A 13,706-nucleotide genomic window follows, 5' to 3' on the forward strand; every position below is an offset into this window, starting at 1 on the left:
AGGGACGGGTGGCCGTGGACGGTCGTTACTGAGCGCCCTGGTCTTCAACTTCACTCTCGTCGCCATCTTCGCATTCACCAAGCTTCTGGATCTCCACTGCGTAACCTGCTTGGGAGAATGTACTGACAGTGGTATCCAACTTGGCTAACGAACTCGTCACTACCGTCGTGGATTGGGCCGGGTCGAATATACGGGTAAACACATTACGCAATGCGTCTCTAACAGCGTCCAAGCCGACTTGAGACAGTTGATCAAGGAGCTTACGGTGAGCGTCGGCACCCAAACCCTTCAGGGCTTGCTGATCAAACGAGGTCCGAGCGGCATATCTCGGGTTGCTTCCCAAGTAAGTTAGCTGAGAGTAAGCGATGCAGCGAGCCGTATCCAGCTCTGTGTTGCTTATGCTATCTGAGTTTGCCGAGATCTTGCCAAACAGCTCTTTCAACGAGGACCATGCTTGCACAACATCCGGACTACTATTTACAACAAAGTAGATGATGCCTCCCTCCACATCGATCGACAAGTGGTATCCATAGGCGAGACCAGCTCCGCGAATGGCGGTGCCTACTGCACCATCGAAAATGGATACCCAACTTGACAGAAGCATGATGACAGGAAGCTGGGGATCCGTCCAATCCTTGGGTCCCCGGACCGCATGGATTATATCACTGCTTTCGGTTGCAGGCATGGGGATAACATGAAGGGTGCCGGTGGAAAAGGTCTCGAAAACAGAGCTCGAGAGAAAATCACCGTTTTCGCCAGCATCCGTAGTCTCGCCGGTCGATTTTGAGGTAAGCCAACCTTGCCATTGCTTTACGGGCTCTTTCATCTGCAAAACGTCACCGTACACATGGAGCCGGATATTTTCCGGTCGAAGCAGTTCTTTTCTCAGCAGTTCTAAATCCCTTATAAGAGTTTCGGGTTCCGTGTGCAGTTGCGCACGCAACTGCTCGAGCACGCGACGTTGTTGAATAAGACTCAGACGATAACGGAGCGAGTGGTCGTTGTACAGTACCGTATTGGCAAAAGCAGGCGCGACATGCTCCGGATTACGGAACTGGGACTTGACTTCCGAAAGCAACTGACCAACAACGGACTGAAGACGTGAAACGTCCCAAGTTGTGTGTGCCAAAAGTACACCCAACCAGAAAACTGCACGTTCGTAGTCCGATGACAAAACGCGCACCATGGCCACAAGTGTTTCGCGCGTAGAATCCTGCTGTGTGTATCGGCATGTTGATTCTGTAACATCAAGATTAACATCATGGCTTACCGTTTCGCGTTCGAGTCGGCGAACCAGCTGCTCATGGTCGAGTTGTTCACCATTTGGCAAACAAGCAGGAGCTACTTGAACATATCGAGCAAACACTCCCAGGTAGTCCTTCAGATGGGGTGAGATTTGACAAGTTGATATGTGTGCGGTAGTGGTAACGAATGCGCTTTCGATGTGATCAAACTGGATGTACCATGGATTCTTTTGGACGAGCGTTTCATCGTTGGAAACCAACGCCTGGACATCATTGGCATATTCATTGCGATGTGTTGATTTAGTCACAGCAGTCTTTGATTCGTAAAATTTGATATCGCGGTGATCGAAATGAGCAAAGTTGCGGATAAGGTCAACGGGGGGTCGGGTTTCATTTGCTTGCTTTGCGAGCTCAAGCTGACGTCCAAGCTCGGACAAACCCTCCGGTCCGTACTTCTCAACGGCTTGTTGCACGCGTTCTTCTTGTTCCTGTTTCAGCTTTTGGGCGAATTCAAAAGATGGACGGGATTTAATTGTAACTGATTTCGCATCCACAATCCATTTACGTAAAAGATCCAGCCATTGCTTTTCTGTCCATGACTGTACAATATCGTACTGGCGCAAATAGTCAAGAGACTCGACCAAGTTTGATCCGTCACGTGGACCAAATGCATGGCAATGAGAAATTGTATCCATAAATACCAGGCTCGGATCCGTTTCCAAGTAAGTTAAAAGCTCATTTCGACTTTTTGTAAGTGTTTCCTCCATACGTTGCATATCAATAGAATTGATGGACCGGAGCAATTCGTGGATACGTATAGCCAACTCATCCATACGTTCGAGTGGCACACCGCTCAGGGAAAGGTTAATGGCGCTGGGAAGTCCCTCATCTACGTACATAGACGCATTGTTGCACCACGGGTCCTCAATCTCAATGAATGTTTGACTGATGGGGGATACCGCGGAGGTGCTGAGATAAGTGAACAAAAGGTCAAGTGCGAAGACAGTTGTTACATCGTTACACAAAGGTCCGTACCACCAGACCTTCACTTCTGCATTTTCGTCATCTTCGTCCGCAGGCTTTTCAACGGTACGAACAACGCTCTCGGGAAGAGAACAAGGGGTGTAGGTATCTACCCAGGGACGCTTCCAGTCTGCGGATGATTGAAAACCATCCTCCATAAAGTTTGAGACGATTTGCTCACCAACTTTCAGCAAAGCATTTTCATCAACAGGACCAAGAACAACGACACAAACATTACTTGGGGTGTAATATTGTTTATGGTATTTTCGAATGTCTTCAACTGTCAACTTGCGTAGAAATTGTGTGAGACCTCCGGTGTTGTACCGGTATCCGCTGCTGGCAGGATACATGATTTCGCGCATTGTATCCCAATCAAGTTCGTAATTCTGTACATTTTGCATCTCGGAAAACACGACTCCGGACTCCTCGCCTTGTTCGTTGACGTGAAAGACTTCAGTGCGAAAAGCAGCATCGCTTAGAACAGGTTGGAGCACATGGTCAGCAAACACAGGCAGTAGTCGAAGAAAACCCTTTTCACTTGGAACAGTCATTTCATATGCGGTTATATCTTCGGCTGTGTAAGCATTAATTTCTGCGCTGACACGCTCTGCCATTTGCGTAAGAGTGCTGTTAAAGGGATAGCGCTTGCTGCCCATAAAACAAAGATGCTCCAGAGTATGAGGGCAACCAAGCTGATTATGTGTTTCCGTAGCCACGACGATATTGCAGGATATTTCAGTTACATGAGTTTTGACAAGGCACATAGAGAACCCGGATTCTTTATGAATCCATTTGTACACTGGAAACTTCCCAATGTTGGACGAGACAACGGTTTCAAAGGGCATTTTTGGTCTGAGAAGGTTCGAAAAGAAACGAAAAACTGAAACCGGTTTACAACACACAATGAACGATTTAACGAGGAAACAAAAGAACAGTAAGTTAACTTTTGTTTTGAAGGGGCAACGTAAGAAAACAAAACAAATGGAGGAAGGGAGACTTCTATAATTCAGTTTAATATTTTCTTCTCAGAAATTCGGGCTTCACAGCGTTGGAAACAAAAAAATATATATTCAATAAATAACGCCTAACACGGGTCCGTAGAAGCAGATGAAAGTTTTTGCTGTAGCTTTTATTTTTGAAGGGTAGTGGGGAAGTATTGTTTGGGAAGCGGTCGAGGTCTGACAGACTTAGGTCTCGACTGGGGAGAAGCAACACAGAAAGGTAATGCTCACTGTTTTTGAACAAGCGATCAGTTATTTATATTAGTAAACGGGAATGAATCATCAAGCACCATTAGTAGCCTATGCCTCGGAAGATGAAGAGGAAGCCGAAAAAGAAGATTTGTCCGAAAAACCGTGTGATGAACAGTTCAAAGGCAAATTTCCGGCATCACCACCCAACCAGTTAGCTGCTCCAGTGTTAAATGAGAAGTTTCATGAATTTTTGCGGTTAAAGGACAATGGTGTTCATTTTCACATGAGATTGTTAGAAAATAGCGACTTTCAAAACCCAAATTTGCTTGATTCTTTGGAAAAGCATATTCATGTTGAAGATCCAAGTGGGTCAATGCTCCCCGCAGAGATATGGGATCGAAAATTGTTACCTAAAGCAGCATATGCTCGAACAATGTACAAGGCTCAAGAGGATAATGATGTCGAACGTCGTAAAAAACGAAACGCAATTGCTTTCAAAAGTGAAATGTAGTAACTTGCACATCACACTGAATGAGCCGCAAGACAGAATGTTTCAGTCATTAATCCAGGATGCTGAATTGTTATTCTTATCTGGTGTCCGGTGAAATGGGTGACAATTCCTGCATGGATGTGCGTAACAATTCTACGATCCTTTGGAAACTCCAGATGCCAACAGTCTGTATACGCCGTCGACGAATATCTTGATCAACCACGTCACGCGCGAAGGACTCGTGCACCTATGTTGTTAGCGATAATGTCTTAAATTTTTCTTTGCGACTGTAGAAGAACTGCATTTACACGCTTAGTTATAAAATGGTTTCTTTCCATTTGTCACAACGTTCTCAAGCGTAAGGCTTACCCTTGATGAAAGCTCTTGCAAAATCCCGCTATCTGACAGTGTCCAACTACCATCAAAATCGGATAACGGCTTTATAAACCGACACGATACGGGAATATAAGTGCGACTGGAGTTAATGTATGCAACTATGGGCCGAATAAGCGCGTTGTTCACATAACTCACATCTGAAGTGAAGATCGGAACAGCTGCACGGAGATTATTAAGTCGCAAGCGTACGTCAAACCAAACATTAGGACTAGCTTCCTTAATTCTAAGTTTTGATGACTCTGCACCGTTTGACGGCTGTTTCTTTATAATTTGGTTCCAAACTTCGCGAGAGAGTTGTCGCAAAGTTGGTTTTTTTGGTTCTGGGGGGAACGCTAGGTCAATAATGAAATCAGCGTTTCCATGAGTGATCCAGCTAAAAGTGCCAGTAACATCTCTGTTTAAATGCCGAACACCGACACCGTCTATACGTAGTCTGCTGTAATGGGAACCAGGCGGACCAAAGCTTGTGTTTCTACGCGCCGACGGAGGCTGCAATTGCAGACGGTGAATAGTAAACATGCTGTTATCAAAACTTCCCGTCAACGTGTTTGCATTCAAAAAGTCATATAAAAGCCATTGCTTTCGTAAACGTGGCAATTCACAGAAGAAAACATTCACGGGAAATCTGGTTGGTCCGTCTGGCTGTAGAACCGTCACGCGGAGGTCTTCTAGTTTAAAACGTTCAAACTCGAAGTCACCCCAATTGTGCTTACGTCTGTAATCACGAGGATCCAAAGTCAAATCCTGTTTTAAGAAACGACGATCAACCACTCCATGCACGCCGCGCAAGTACAGTTCTCTTATGATACCCTTTCCGTTAAGCCAACGAACAAAACTAAACGAGACATCGGCCTTTTCAATGGTCAAGTCGAATTGTGTGTAATCTTCGTTTTTCTGTATCATGTTCTTCGGTGCCAAGACGATTGGTTGATTAGCTGAACGAGGCTCTTGTGTTTTTTGGTTTACAGAGTGAACAGGCTGGGGAGAAATCTTCTTTAAGGAAGGTTCTTCGTGTTCTGGCCTACGATGCAGAACCATTTTGTTTACCGTAATTAAACCTTTTCGCCAATTAGGAACAATTGCACTGTCAAAACTAACGTGGAATCCAGTATTGCGCGTGACCAACTGACTGATCCATTTTGCAAGCAGCTCCTGAGCAAAAACGGTATTTAATAAATATATAAGCAATGAGAAAAAGGTTGTTGTACCAACAACGATCCAAATGATATGGCTAACAAGCCACCAGCTGAAGAAGGCCGAGACATTGTCAACAGTTAGAGGTTTGCTTTGCCGAAACAGTAAGTTTTTGAGTTTGTGAAAAGTATTACCAAATGGACGTTTCCAATGCGTAGAAAAAAACGACAGTTGACGAACATTTTGCCATTGATGCCTTTTAAACCATTGATTCCGCGGTAAAACGGATTTTCTTTTTTCGAGAGCCCGTGGAGAATTTTGCTTTATTCTATAGTTGGAAGAATGCACGAAACGAACCGAGTTTATTCGTGTCCGTGTTATTGATTGAGCTCTAACGGAGAGTGGGATAATGTTTGTCCGCAGAGAACGGAATAAAGTATGGCGAGCTATTTGTACGGCTCCATGTCCAGGCATGAATGTTTTTTCGTAGTTTGTGATAAAGTCGAGAATGGAAGGATTCCGGCTCAGTTAGATATAGAAAGTAATAAAATTGAAGTGGTTTCTTCAAATTATGAGTAGATAAGTTGTGGTGACGTACTAAAATACAAGAACAAGCAATTATCTGTTTTGGTTCTTTCCATGTGCTATTGATAGGTGTGCCTCGTAAAGCGTGTTCTGTTTACGTCATTGTAATTAAAGTTAAATAAGCTTTGTTGTGTAGCGACACGTTAACGATAGAAATGGGGGAATCGAAGAGAGATGTATGAAACCATTAGTTTCGAGTGTAAAGTCTTGGTACCATTTATTCTTTTTTTTCTTTTTTTTCTTTTTTTTAAATTTATTTTTTTATTATTTTTTATTTTGTAGTGGGTCCCTATTTGTCTATCATCATGACAACATCAATTAATATGATTGAACGAATAATTATAACTTGAGCGTCTTGTGAAACTCTCTATTTCATTAAAAACAATTAAAAAAACAAGTCAAATGCATTTAAATTACATTTCGAGGGTAATTTCTCGTTCTTCATTGTCTTAAATATACCCTACTGGATACACCATTCTACCACAACCACACCCAACATGGGCATTTTTGATGTAAGTAATAGTTCGTGTGTATACATGTTATTAACAGTACAGTTCCTATCTCATGCGTTTGATATTCCTGCATTTCCTTGGAAGTCTGTGGTGTTAGCCTTTACTATTTCCCGTTTTCTTTGGGAACGGTATCTTAGTAAGCGCCAGTACAAGCATTATTTGAATGAAAAACCACCGGCCGTTCTGGCCAGTGTCGTAGATGAAAAGAAATACAAAAGAGCTATGCAGTATGCGCGTACAAAGGCTCATTTCGGAGTCCTTTCGTCGTCGTTCTCGTTTATCATAAGCATTCTCATCATTCGTTATAACGGTTTTGCCAGACTCTGGAATGCTACGGACTATAGCTGGATGGATCGACTTGCTACCAGCAACCACTGGTGGTCTGTCTCAAAGGCTATTACTCACTCTTGCATGTTCGCCTTTGCTGGCTCTGTGTTCAGTACTATCATTGACACCCCATTCAGTCTTTACTCCACATTTGTTATTGAGGAGAAGTTTGGATTTAACAAGACGACCATGCGTACGTTCTGGGCCGACATCGTTAAAGGCTTGGCCCTTGGCGGTGTATTGCTTAGTATCATTATCGCCATTTTCTTGAAAGTTATCATTGCTTTCGGTGACAATTTTGTCGTGTACGTATGGGTTTCGTTCATTGTTTTGGGTATGGTCCTTCAAACCATCGCACCCTACGTGATTTTGCCTCTTTTCAACAAGTTCACACCCGTTACCGACCCCGAGCTCAAGTCAAAGATCGAGGAGTTGGCTGCCTCTGTCAAATTCCCATTGAAGAATCTGTACATTATGGATGCTAGCCGTCGTTCCGGTCACTCAAATGCCTTTTTCTATGGCATGCCCTGGAGCAAGGGTATTGTGCTTTATGATACACTTGTTAAGAACCAAACCACGACAGAATTGCTCGCTGTTCTTGGCCATGAACTTGGTCATTGGTACATGTGGCACATTTTGATTCAACAACTTGTTAATTATGCTGTTTCTTTCTTTCACCTCGCCTTGTTTGCCGGCTTTATCCGCAACAACAGCATGTACTCAGCCTTTGGATTTTCTGGTGAGCATCCCATTTTGATTGGATATCTTTTGTTCACATCCCTCTTTGAACCTTTGTCGGCATTAATCAGTTTTGGAAACAACCTTTTGTCCCGCTCTTGCGAATATCAAGCAGATGCATTTGCCAAGAGACTTGGCTACGGCGATGCCTTGGCTGAGGGCCTCATTCGTCTGCACGAAGATAACATGTCTCCTCTCGACTTTGACCGTTGGTTTTCAGCTTACCATCACAACCACCCTCCTTTGCTTGAGCGTTTGGAGGCCATTGGCTATGGAGCGCAAACAACTGACAAGACTCAGTAGTCGCGTACGTTTACAACTACAACCAAAATATTGCGATGTGAATATAAAACGCATAAGCTAAAATAAAGTCTTTAGTTGGCATGTGCTCCTGTCAACGCAGACCATTTCATTCTTTAATATGTCTGCAAAAGTTGGTTTACGAGGGGAAATGGCACGTGACAGATGTAATAAATGAAAATTATACTCGCGTACACGTTCCTCTCTCTTTCGTCCTTCTTTTTGTCACTGCTCGTGTTGCCTTTGCCATGTCTTTCTCTCCCTTCTTTCTTCTTGCATTACTGATGACAATAAACCATTATTATGTCTGCATGTTGGCGGCAACAGAATAATTAAACAACTATTCTCCAATGGTTTGTCATATGCTGTTGCCGGTCATCTTATTCGCCGTATATCTCATTGACCATTTTGTGGCAGAGTTATGTCAAACATACAATTATTTGTCTCATCGAAGCTATATTGAATCTTGCTGTCATGCAGTTCTTTGGATCGTATCTAAGCCTAAAAACTTATATGTGTATATATTTTGGGTTTAATTGCGCCAATTCTAAGAACTTTGGTAATACAAATTGATTGAGTTTTACCATGGCACCTACATGAACAATCACCTCGAAAACCCGTGCAAGTATTTACGAAGCGATTTGTCTGGCAGTAGCGATGACAATGCCAAATGGTTTTGAAGTGCTCGAATAAAATTTTACGGTTGGCATTAGCGGTGAAATTGCATATATACTAAGAAAAGAGCTGAGAGATAATGTGTCATTAAGAATATGACTCTATCTTCTGGGTAAGCCGCACTGGTAATACCGGTAATCGCTAAATGAATTGCAAACATGGACAGAGAACGTTATGCCATTTTTGTCAATGTAAATGACACCAGAAGTGTCTGATGCGTGATATTTGACTCCCGTTTTTAGCCTGTTTGTATGACCTTTTCATAGTCAATTTGCTGTTTTTGTTTAGTAACATAAGTGTCAATTGCACTATTTTATTAGTCCTGGTGATAAATTGCGTTGTCGTCATATGATATTCGAAGCCACTGATTCGGTACCTTTTGGTACCTCTAAACGTAGCATAGCAACTACGTTTTGTTTTTAATAGGGGGGATTGCATTTGCAGGTTCGGCGCTGTCATGTTAGAACTCGTTTTAGTAGTGAATAATTTACATCAAGTCAATGCTTATGCTGATGGTTCGTAGATCTATGTTTCAGTAATGGACTTAGTCATCTGCTAATGTTACGCATGGTTTTATCATTTAATTTAATTTTGTCTGCAACTAATCTGTTATTTAACTTCTTGAAAAGTGCGTTCGTAGGCATTTGACAATAACTCTTTCTGTGTTTCCGTAAGAGCAAATAACAGTGAAACTGTCTATAGTCATCTATAACTTCTAATTTTCTAGTTTACAATTAATGATTCGATAGTTAAGTGCTTTATGGAATCTAGAAAACCGAGTCTTGAAGAGAATAAAACTTTCCTCACTACAATATGCTAAATAGCATTTGGTAACATGGGCTACCAAGATAAACTACAGACATTACGGTGTGGATACATTAGAAATGTGTATTTCAATAATTGCTTTCTTTAAAAATCCAGATTCTCTATGACGAAAGATGCACTCGGATTAGGTTAGAAGAATAAGCCAGCATCGCGAATAAGAATCTATTTTCATTACATTAATGATCACCTTTGTGCTCTTAGGTTTTGTCAGAAGAGCAAAGGTTCAACTGAACACAGCATCCTTATTAACTAAATAATTGCTGCTACTACTTCCATGTCTCGAAACATCCTTCGCTGAAATAACGATAAGCTTAAATCATCACTAAAACGATCTTAGTGCCTTATCTCAATCACCTTGCATTGGAGATCGTTTTGAGTACAAAGAGAACCCGTACCAAAATACGTTTATCTTTCTTGAGTTTGCCCCGTAGAATTCCTCAATTTCCTTATAGCGTATTCGGGTAGACCTTTCCTGTCATTCGTACGGCTCTTAAAACATATTGTAGTAAATGAAACTTTTGGAGTCAAATAACTCAGAAACAAGCATATAACTTCTTCATATAGCAAACCTAGGAGTGGTAGGATACATATTCGTTTTGTAATCTGTTCTTGGAATTAACAGAAAACCTATAAAGATTTATTACTATGAACATAAACCAATATTTGAAACCATACTTGCAGATCAAGAGATATCATAACAAAGTTAAAACTGAATAAAGTTTAAATGTATCTTTTATACGTTTAAATTTATCTGTTGAAAGACTCGACTTGGTTCGGTTCCACACATACCGTGTTTAAGCTGGTCTACTTCGTTCAATTGCGTACCCAAATCAAAATGAATGGCCAGTTAGAAAGTTCAGAACCGATTCTTTTGACAATAGCTCAAAGCATTTGTAAAAACCGCATTCCAATATACCCAGTAAGGATTTTTAATATAGATACAATGTACATAAAACCATGAGCGGTGAAGCGCCCATAAATCCTTGCTCTTGCAGATAAACACGTTCCTCGTTACTCCACATTCTTACTTAATCATCTATGCCAACTTTAGATAAACTGACATCCAACAGCGTATACAGCACAGCAGTAAGCTTAGTTGTGACAATTGAATCGCTGCCTACTCATTCAAACCCGTTACCCCTCGCTGCATTCTCATCGGCTCCCCATGGACAGAGTGCCACTCTAGCACAGCATTATACGAGTCAATATCATTATGTTCAAACTACACTGTATTTAGAAAATTAAAAAAATAAAAATAAATAAATAAAAGAAACCTTGCGCTGTGTACCAATTGTTAAGCCCGTAGACTTAAGACAAAAGGATCCAGGGGAACACGATAGAACAAATAGTACGTCCCATATCTCTCCGCTTCTTCCTTTCCAATCCCATTCAACAAACATCCTATAGTAACAGACCCACTTCTCTACCCCACTGGCTTGCTCCTAATCTGATCACCGCTAAGATCTTTTTTCTGATCGCAGCTAACTCCTAGTGGTCTTTAGATCGTTAGACATAAGCATGCGCCAGATATACCGACATTTTAGATATCTTCGGCGCACTATCGGATTGAGTGGCGAATGAAAACCGTTAGTCTGTTGCACGCTGAATTTAGAACATATCTTATCAGACAAGAGGAGTCGGTATGCGAATGAACCATAGTAAGTGGACTCGGCAGTACAAGGCGGAGCAATGCTGTTTGGCTATATCCGCCTGTTGTAACGGCTGCTGCTCTGATTCGTATATGGGACCAGCACCGTCAGATTTCAGATGAGATCAAGCACATGATCTAAAGAGAGGTCCAAAATAGCAGCTGCTGCGGCGAGGTCCTCGGCGAATCTGGTTACAGTAATGAATGTTGTGATGCTTGCCATCCGGTAGATTGAGGAAAAAAGCCGAGTTCTAATTTTAAACTTCACAGCAAACGGTTATAAGGCCCCCTTATCGAGCTGCTTTCGACAGCAAAACAGGCTTCTCAGTCATTGCCATTTGGGTTTATCTCTAATCATTTCTCTCCACTACTACTGCGTATCGACTACGTTTTGCAGTAACAACAAAATAAAAGCAATTAACACACTTACATCAACATAAAGGTGTTTTAAGCTAAATTACGGTTCTTTAAGGTTTTCATAGGCGAAGTGACTTCGTTTGGTTCCCAGTCTTTTTTTTTATTTTTATTTTTCTCGCTTTCTTTTCTGTTGTGTGTTCTCGTAACAGTATCTCTGTTGCCACCAAGTTTTCACATATAAAGATATTCCGACACATTTGGACTCTTTCATTAGACCCTCATTTCTAAACATTTATCGTTATGACTTTGCTTAACTACTTAGACCATCGCTTCCTTGGCGGTCGCAACGTCTCTCTCATTAAGTTGCCCTTCGGTGCTGGTCAGAAGAAGGCCGGTGTCGAAGAGGCTCCCGAGTACATCATGAACTCTGGCGTCGACAAGGACTTGAAAAAACTCGGCTACAACGTAGAAGTTGTAGACGTTCCTGAGCTCAAGAAGGCCCCCGCTGAGGAGGGTCCCAGCAGCAAGCAGTTGTACCGCCCTCTTTACGTCTCGACTGCCTGCCAACGTGCCAAGAACGTGATTGCCGGCGAGCTCAGCAAGGGTTCTGCTGTTGTGAACATCGGCGGTGACCATTCCCTTGGTATCGCTACTGTGTCTGCCGTCCAGGAAGTCCATCCCACTTCCTGTTTGCTTTGGATTGATGCTCATGCTGACATCAACACTCCCGACAGCTCCCCTTCTGGCAACCTCCATGGCTGCCCTGTTTCTCTTGTTCTTGGCTACGCCAAGCCTGTTCCTCCAGAATTCGAATGGGTCAAGACTTGCATTGACAGCGGCCGTGTCGCTTACATCGGTCTTCGTGACGTCGACCCTGGTGAGCGTATGCTTCTTCGTCAACACAACATTCCCTTCTTCACCATGCATCACGTGGACAAGTACGGCATCGGTCGTGTTGTTGAGATGGCTATGGCGGCCATCAACCCCGATAACCTTCGTCCCACCCATCTTTCCGTTGACGTTGATTCCGTTGACCCTTCCATCGTCCCTGCCACGGGTACCCGTGTCAAGGGTGGTCTCACTTTCCGTGAAATTATGTACATTTGTGAGGCTGTTGCCGAGACCCGGACACTGGTCGCTCTCGACGTCGTCGAGGTGAACCCTCTTTTGAGCGACAAGGAAGGCTGCGAAAGCACCATCAGCGTCGCTCGCTCCGTCATTCGTACCTCCTTTGGTCTCCAACTCGTTTAAGCCCTGTTCGTTTTAGTTAACAACCGCCATTCGTTTTTAAGGTCCTGCGCATTTTCGCTGCGGCGCCAACATAGTTAGTCATGGTAACATTTTTTGCATACGCACACACGAGACACAAATGGAAAAGCATGCATATCAGTAACGGTGGGGATGCTTAACATTGCGATTACTTGCTTTTCGCATTTTTGGATTTCGGCTGTGGTAGAAACCACTTAAGTGCCTTTCTGAGCCATTCAGTTGTTTGTTTTTTTAGTGAGGCGAGTTCTGCATTAAGTTGTTGAATTTCAAAATCCATCTGGTCCGTGATTTCTTGAACAGAGTTCGTACGTGAGGTGACGCTGTCTTTCATACGGCCCTTTTCCAAATTCAAATCAAGCCGAATCTCTGCTAAAGCTTTCTTGGCTCGTTCGCGTGCCATGCTTTGTACATTGTTGGTATCTGTTTTCAGTTGTTCTGTTTTTTCACGGATAGTGCTGAACTGTTCGTTCTCCAGTCCTTCCAAGTACTTTCGTAGTTGAATAAACAATTTCTTTTGTTGAAACGTAATTTCTTCTTGCTTTTCCCGGGAACCGACTTGTTCACCGATTTCCGTTAATCTGTTATAGGAGTATTAGTTGCGACACATTCTGGAATAACTCACGTTTGAGAAGCAGCATTTTGCAGTAAAAATGCTAATGTCGCTGCCTTCTGATGCGAAAATCCGGCACTCTCTAGGCGTTTGGTAGCAACTTGAAGCAGATCACCGTCATTATTGGCGTCTTTGGTTGCATCCGAAGGATTCACAAACGAAAGTCCTTGGTTTCGAATGAAAGTCGAAACGAATGACCTCCGCTGAACAAGTGGAACAATACTAAAAGTACGACGAAAAGCGAATCTATTCATGAAACTTTTCTTCCAAAATTCCAATTCAGTCTAGTGAAGCGCTCATGGTAACTAACATTCACAGAAGCCACTTGGAAGATAGATAACAAAGTTAAACGACTTTTGCAATTTTCGTGTGGATTATCG

General features: G+C 42.6%; 6 protein-coding genes across 6 annotated transcripts; 3 read left to right on the forward strand and 3 right to left on the reverse strand.

Moving 5' to 3' along the window:
• Positions 1 to 25: 25 nt before the first annotated feature.
• On the reverse strand, positions 26 to 3,112 carry SJAG_03393 (metallopeptidase; the record flags this gene model as incomplete). The annotated part of the gene is made up of 1 exon (XM_002174505.1): positions 26 to 3,112. The coding sequence occupies one exon, from the start codon at positions 3,110 to 3,112 to the stop codon at positions 26 to 28; it is 3,087 nt and encodes a 1,028-aa protein (XP_002174541.1).
• A 252-nt stretch (positions 3,113 to 3,364) lies between these two features.
• SJAG_03395 (inner membrane protein Mdm31) lies at positions 3,365 to 6,164 on the reverse strand. The gene is made up of 2 exons (XM_002174507.2): positions 4,320 to 6,164; positions 3,365 to 4,197 (listed from the first exon to the last, which is right to left on the reverse strand). Exons 1-2 carry the CDS (start codon positions 5,952 to 5,954, stop codon positions 4,048 to 4,050), a joined length of 1,785 nt encoding a protein of 594 aa, XP_002174543.2. The 5' UTR covers positions 5,955 to 6,164; the 3' UTR covers positions 3,365 to 4,047.
• Positions 3,416 to 6,022, forward strand: SJAG_03394 (transcriptional regulator). The gene has a single exon (XM_002174506.2). It carries the CDS (start codon positions 3,543 to 3,545, stop codon positions 3,969 to 3,971), a length of 429 nt encoding a protein of 142 aa, XP_002174542.1. The 5' UTR covers positions 3,416 to 3,542; the 3' UTR covers positions 3,972 to 6,022.
• A 192-nt stretch (positions 6,165 to 6,356) lies between the features above and the next one.
• On the forward strand, positions 6,357 to 9,124 carry SJAG_03396 (CAA Xprenyl protease). Its single transcript, XM_002174508.2, has 2 exons — positions 6,357 to 6,577; positions 6,620 to 9,124. Exons 1-2 carry the CDS (start codon positions 6,563 to 6,565, stop codon positions 7,943 to 7,945), a joined length of 1,341 nt encoding a protein of 446 aa, XP_002174544.2. The 5' UTR covers positions 6,357 to 6,562; the 3' UTR covers positions 7,946 to 9,124.
• Positions 9,125 to 11,333: 2,209 nt separating this feature from the next.
• Positions 11,334 to 13,244, forward strand: SJAG_03398 (arginase). Its single transcript, XM_002174509.2, has one exon. The coding sequence runs from the start codon at positions 11,748 to 11,750 to the stop codon at positions 12,696 to 12,698; it is 951 nt and encodes a 316-aa protein (XP_002174545.1). The 5' UTR covers positions 11,334 to 11,747; the 3' UTR covers positions 12,699 to 13,244.
• On the reverse strand, positions 12,865 to 13,580 carry SJAG_03399 (DUF1640 family protein; the record flags this gene model as incomplete). The annotated part of the gene is made up of 2 exons (XM_002174510.1): positions 12,865 to 13,294; positions 13,339 to 13,580. 2 exons carry the CDS (start codon positions 13,578 to 13,580, stop codon positions 12,865 to 12,867), a joined length of 672 nt encoding a protein of 223 aa, XP_002174546.1.
• Positions 13,581 to 13,706: the final 126 nt, after the last annotated feature.

Source organism: Schizosaccharomyces japonicus (assembly GCF_000149845.2).
Source record: "Schizosaccharomyces japonicus yFS275 unplaced genomic scaffold supercont5.2, whole genome shotgun sequence".
NCBI classification, from domain to species: Eukaryota; Fungi; Ascomycota; class Schizosaccharomycetes; order Schizosaccharomycetales; family Schizosaccharomycetaceae; genus Schizosaccharomyces; species Schizosaccharomyces japonicus.

Bases quoted from the DNA above. Each gene is read 5' to 3' on its own strand.
- SJAG_03398 (XM_002174509.2), top strand. From the start codon at position 11,748: ATGACTTTGCTTAACTACTTAGACCATCGCTTCCTTGGCGGTCGCAAC.
- SJAG_03394 (XM_002174506.2), top strand. From the start codon at position 3,543: ATGAATCATCAAGCACCATTAGTAGCCTATGCCTCGGAAGATGAAGAG.
- SJAG_03395 (XM_002174507.2), bottom strand. From the start codon at position 5,954: ATGCCTGGACATGGAGCCGTACAAATAGCTCGCCATACTTTATTCCGT. The intron at 4,198-4,319 runs GTAAGCCTTACG...CTAACAACATAG, and splicing joins TGCAAGAGCTTTCATCAAGG to GTGCACGAGTCCTTCGCGCG.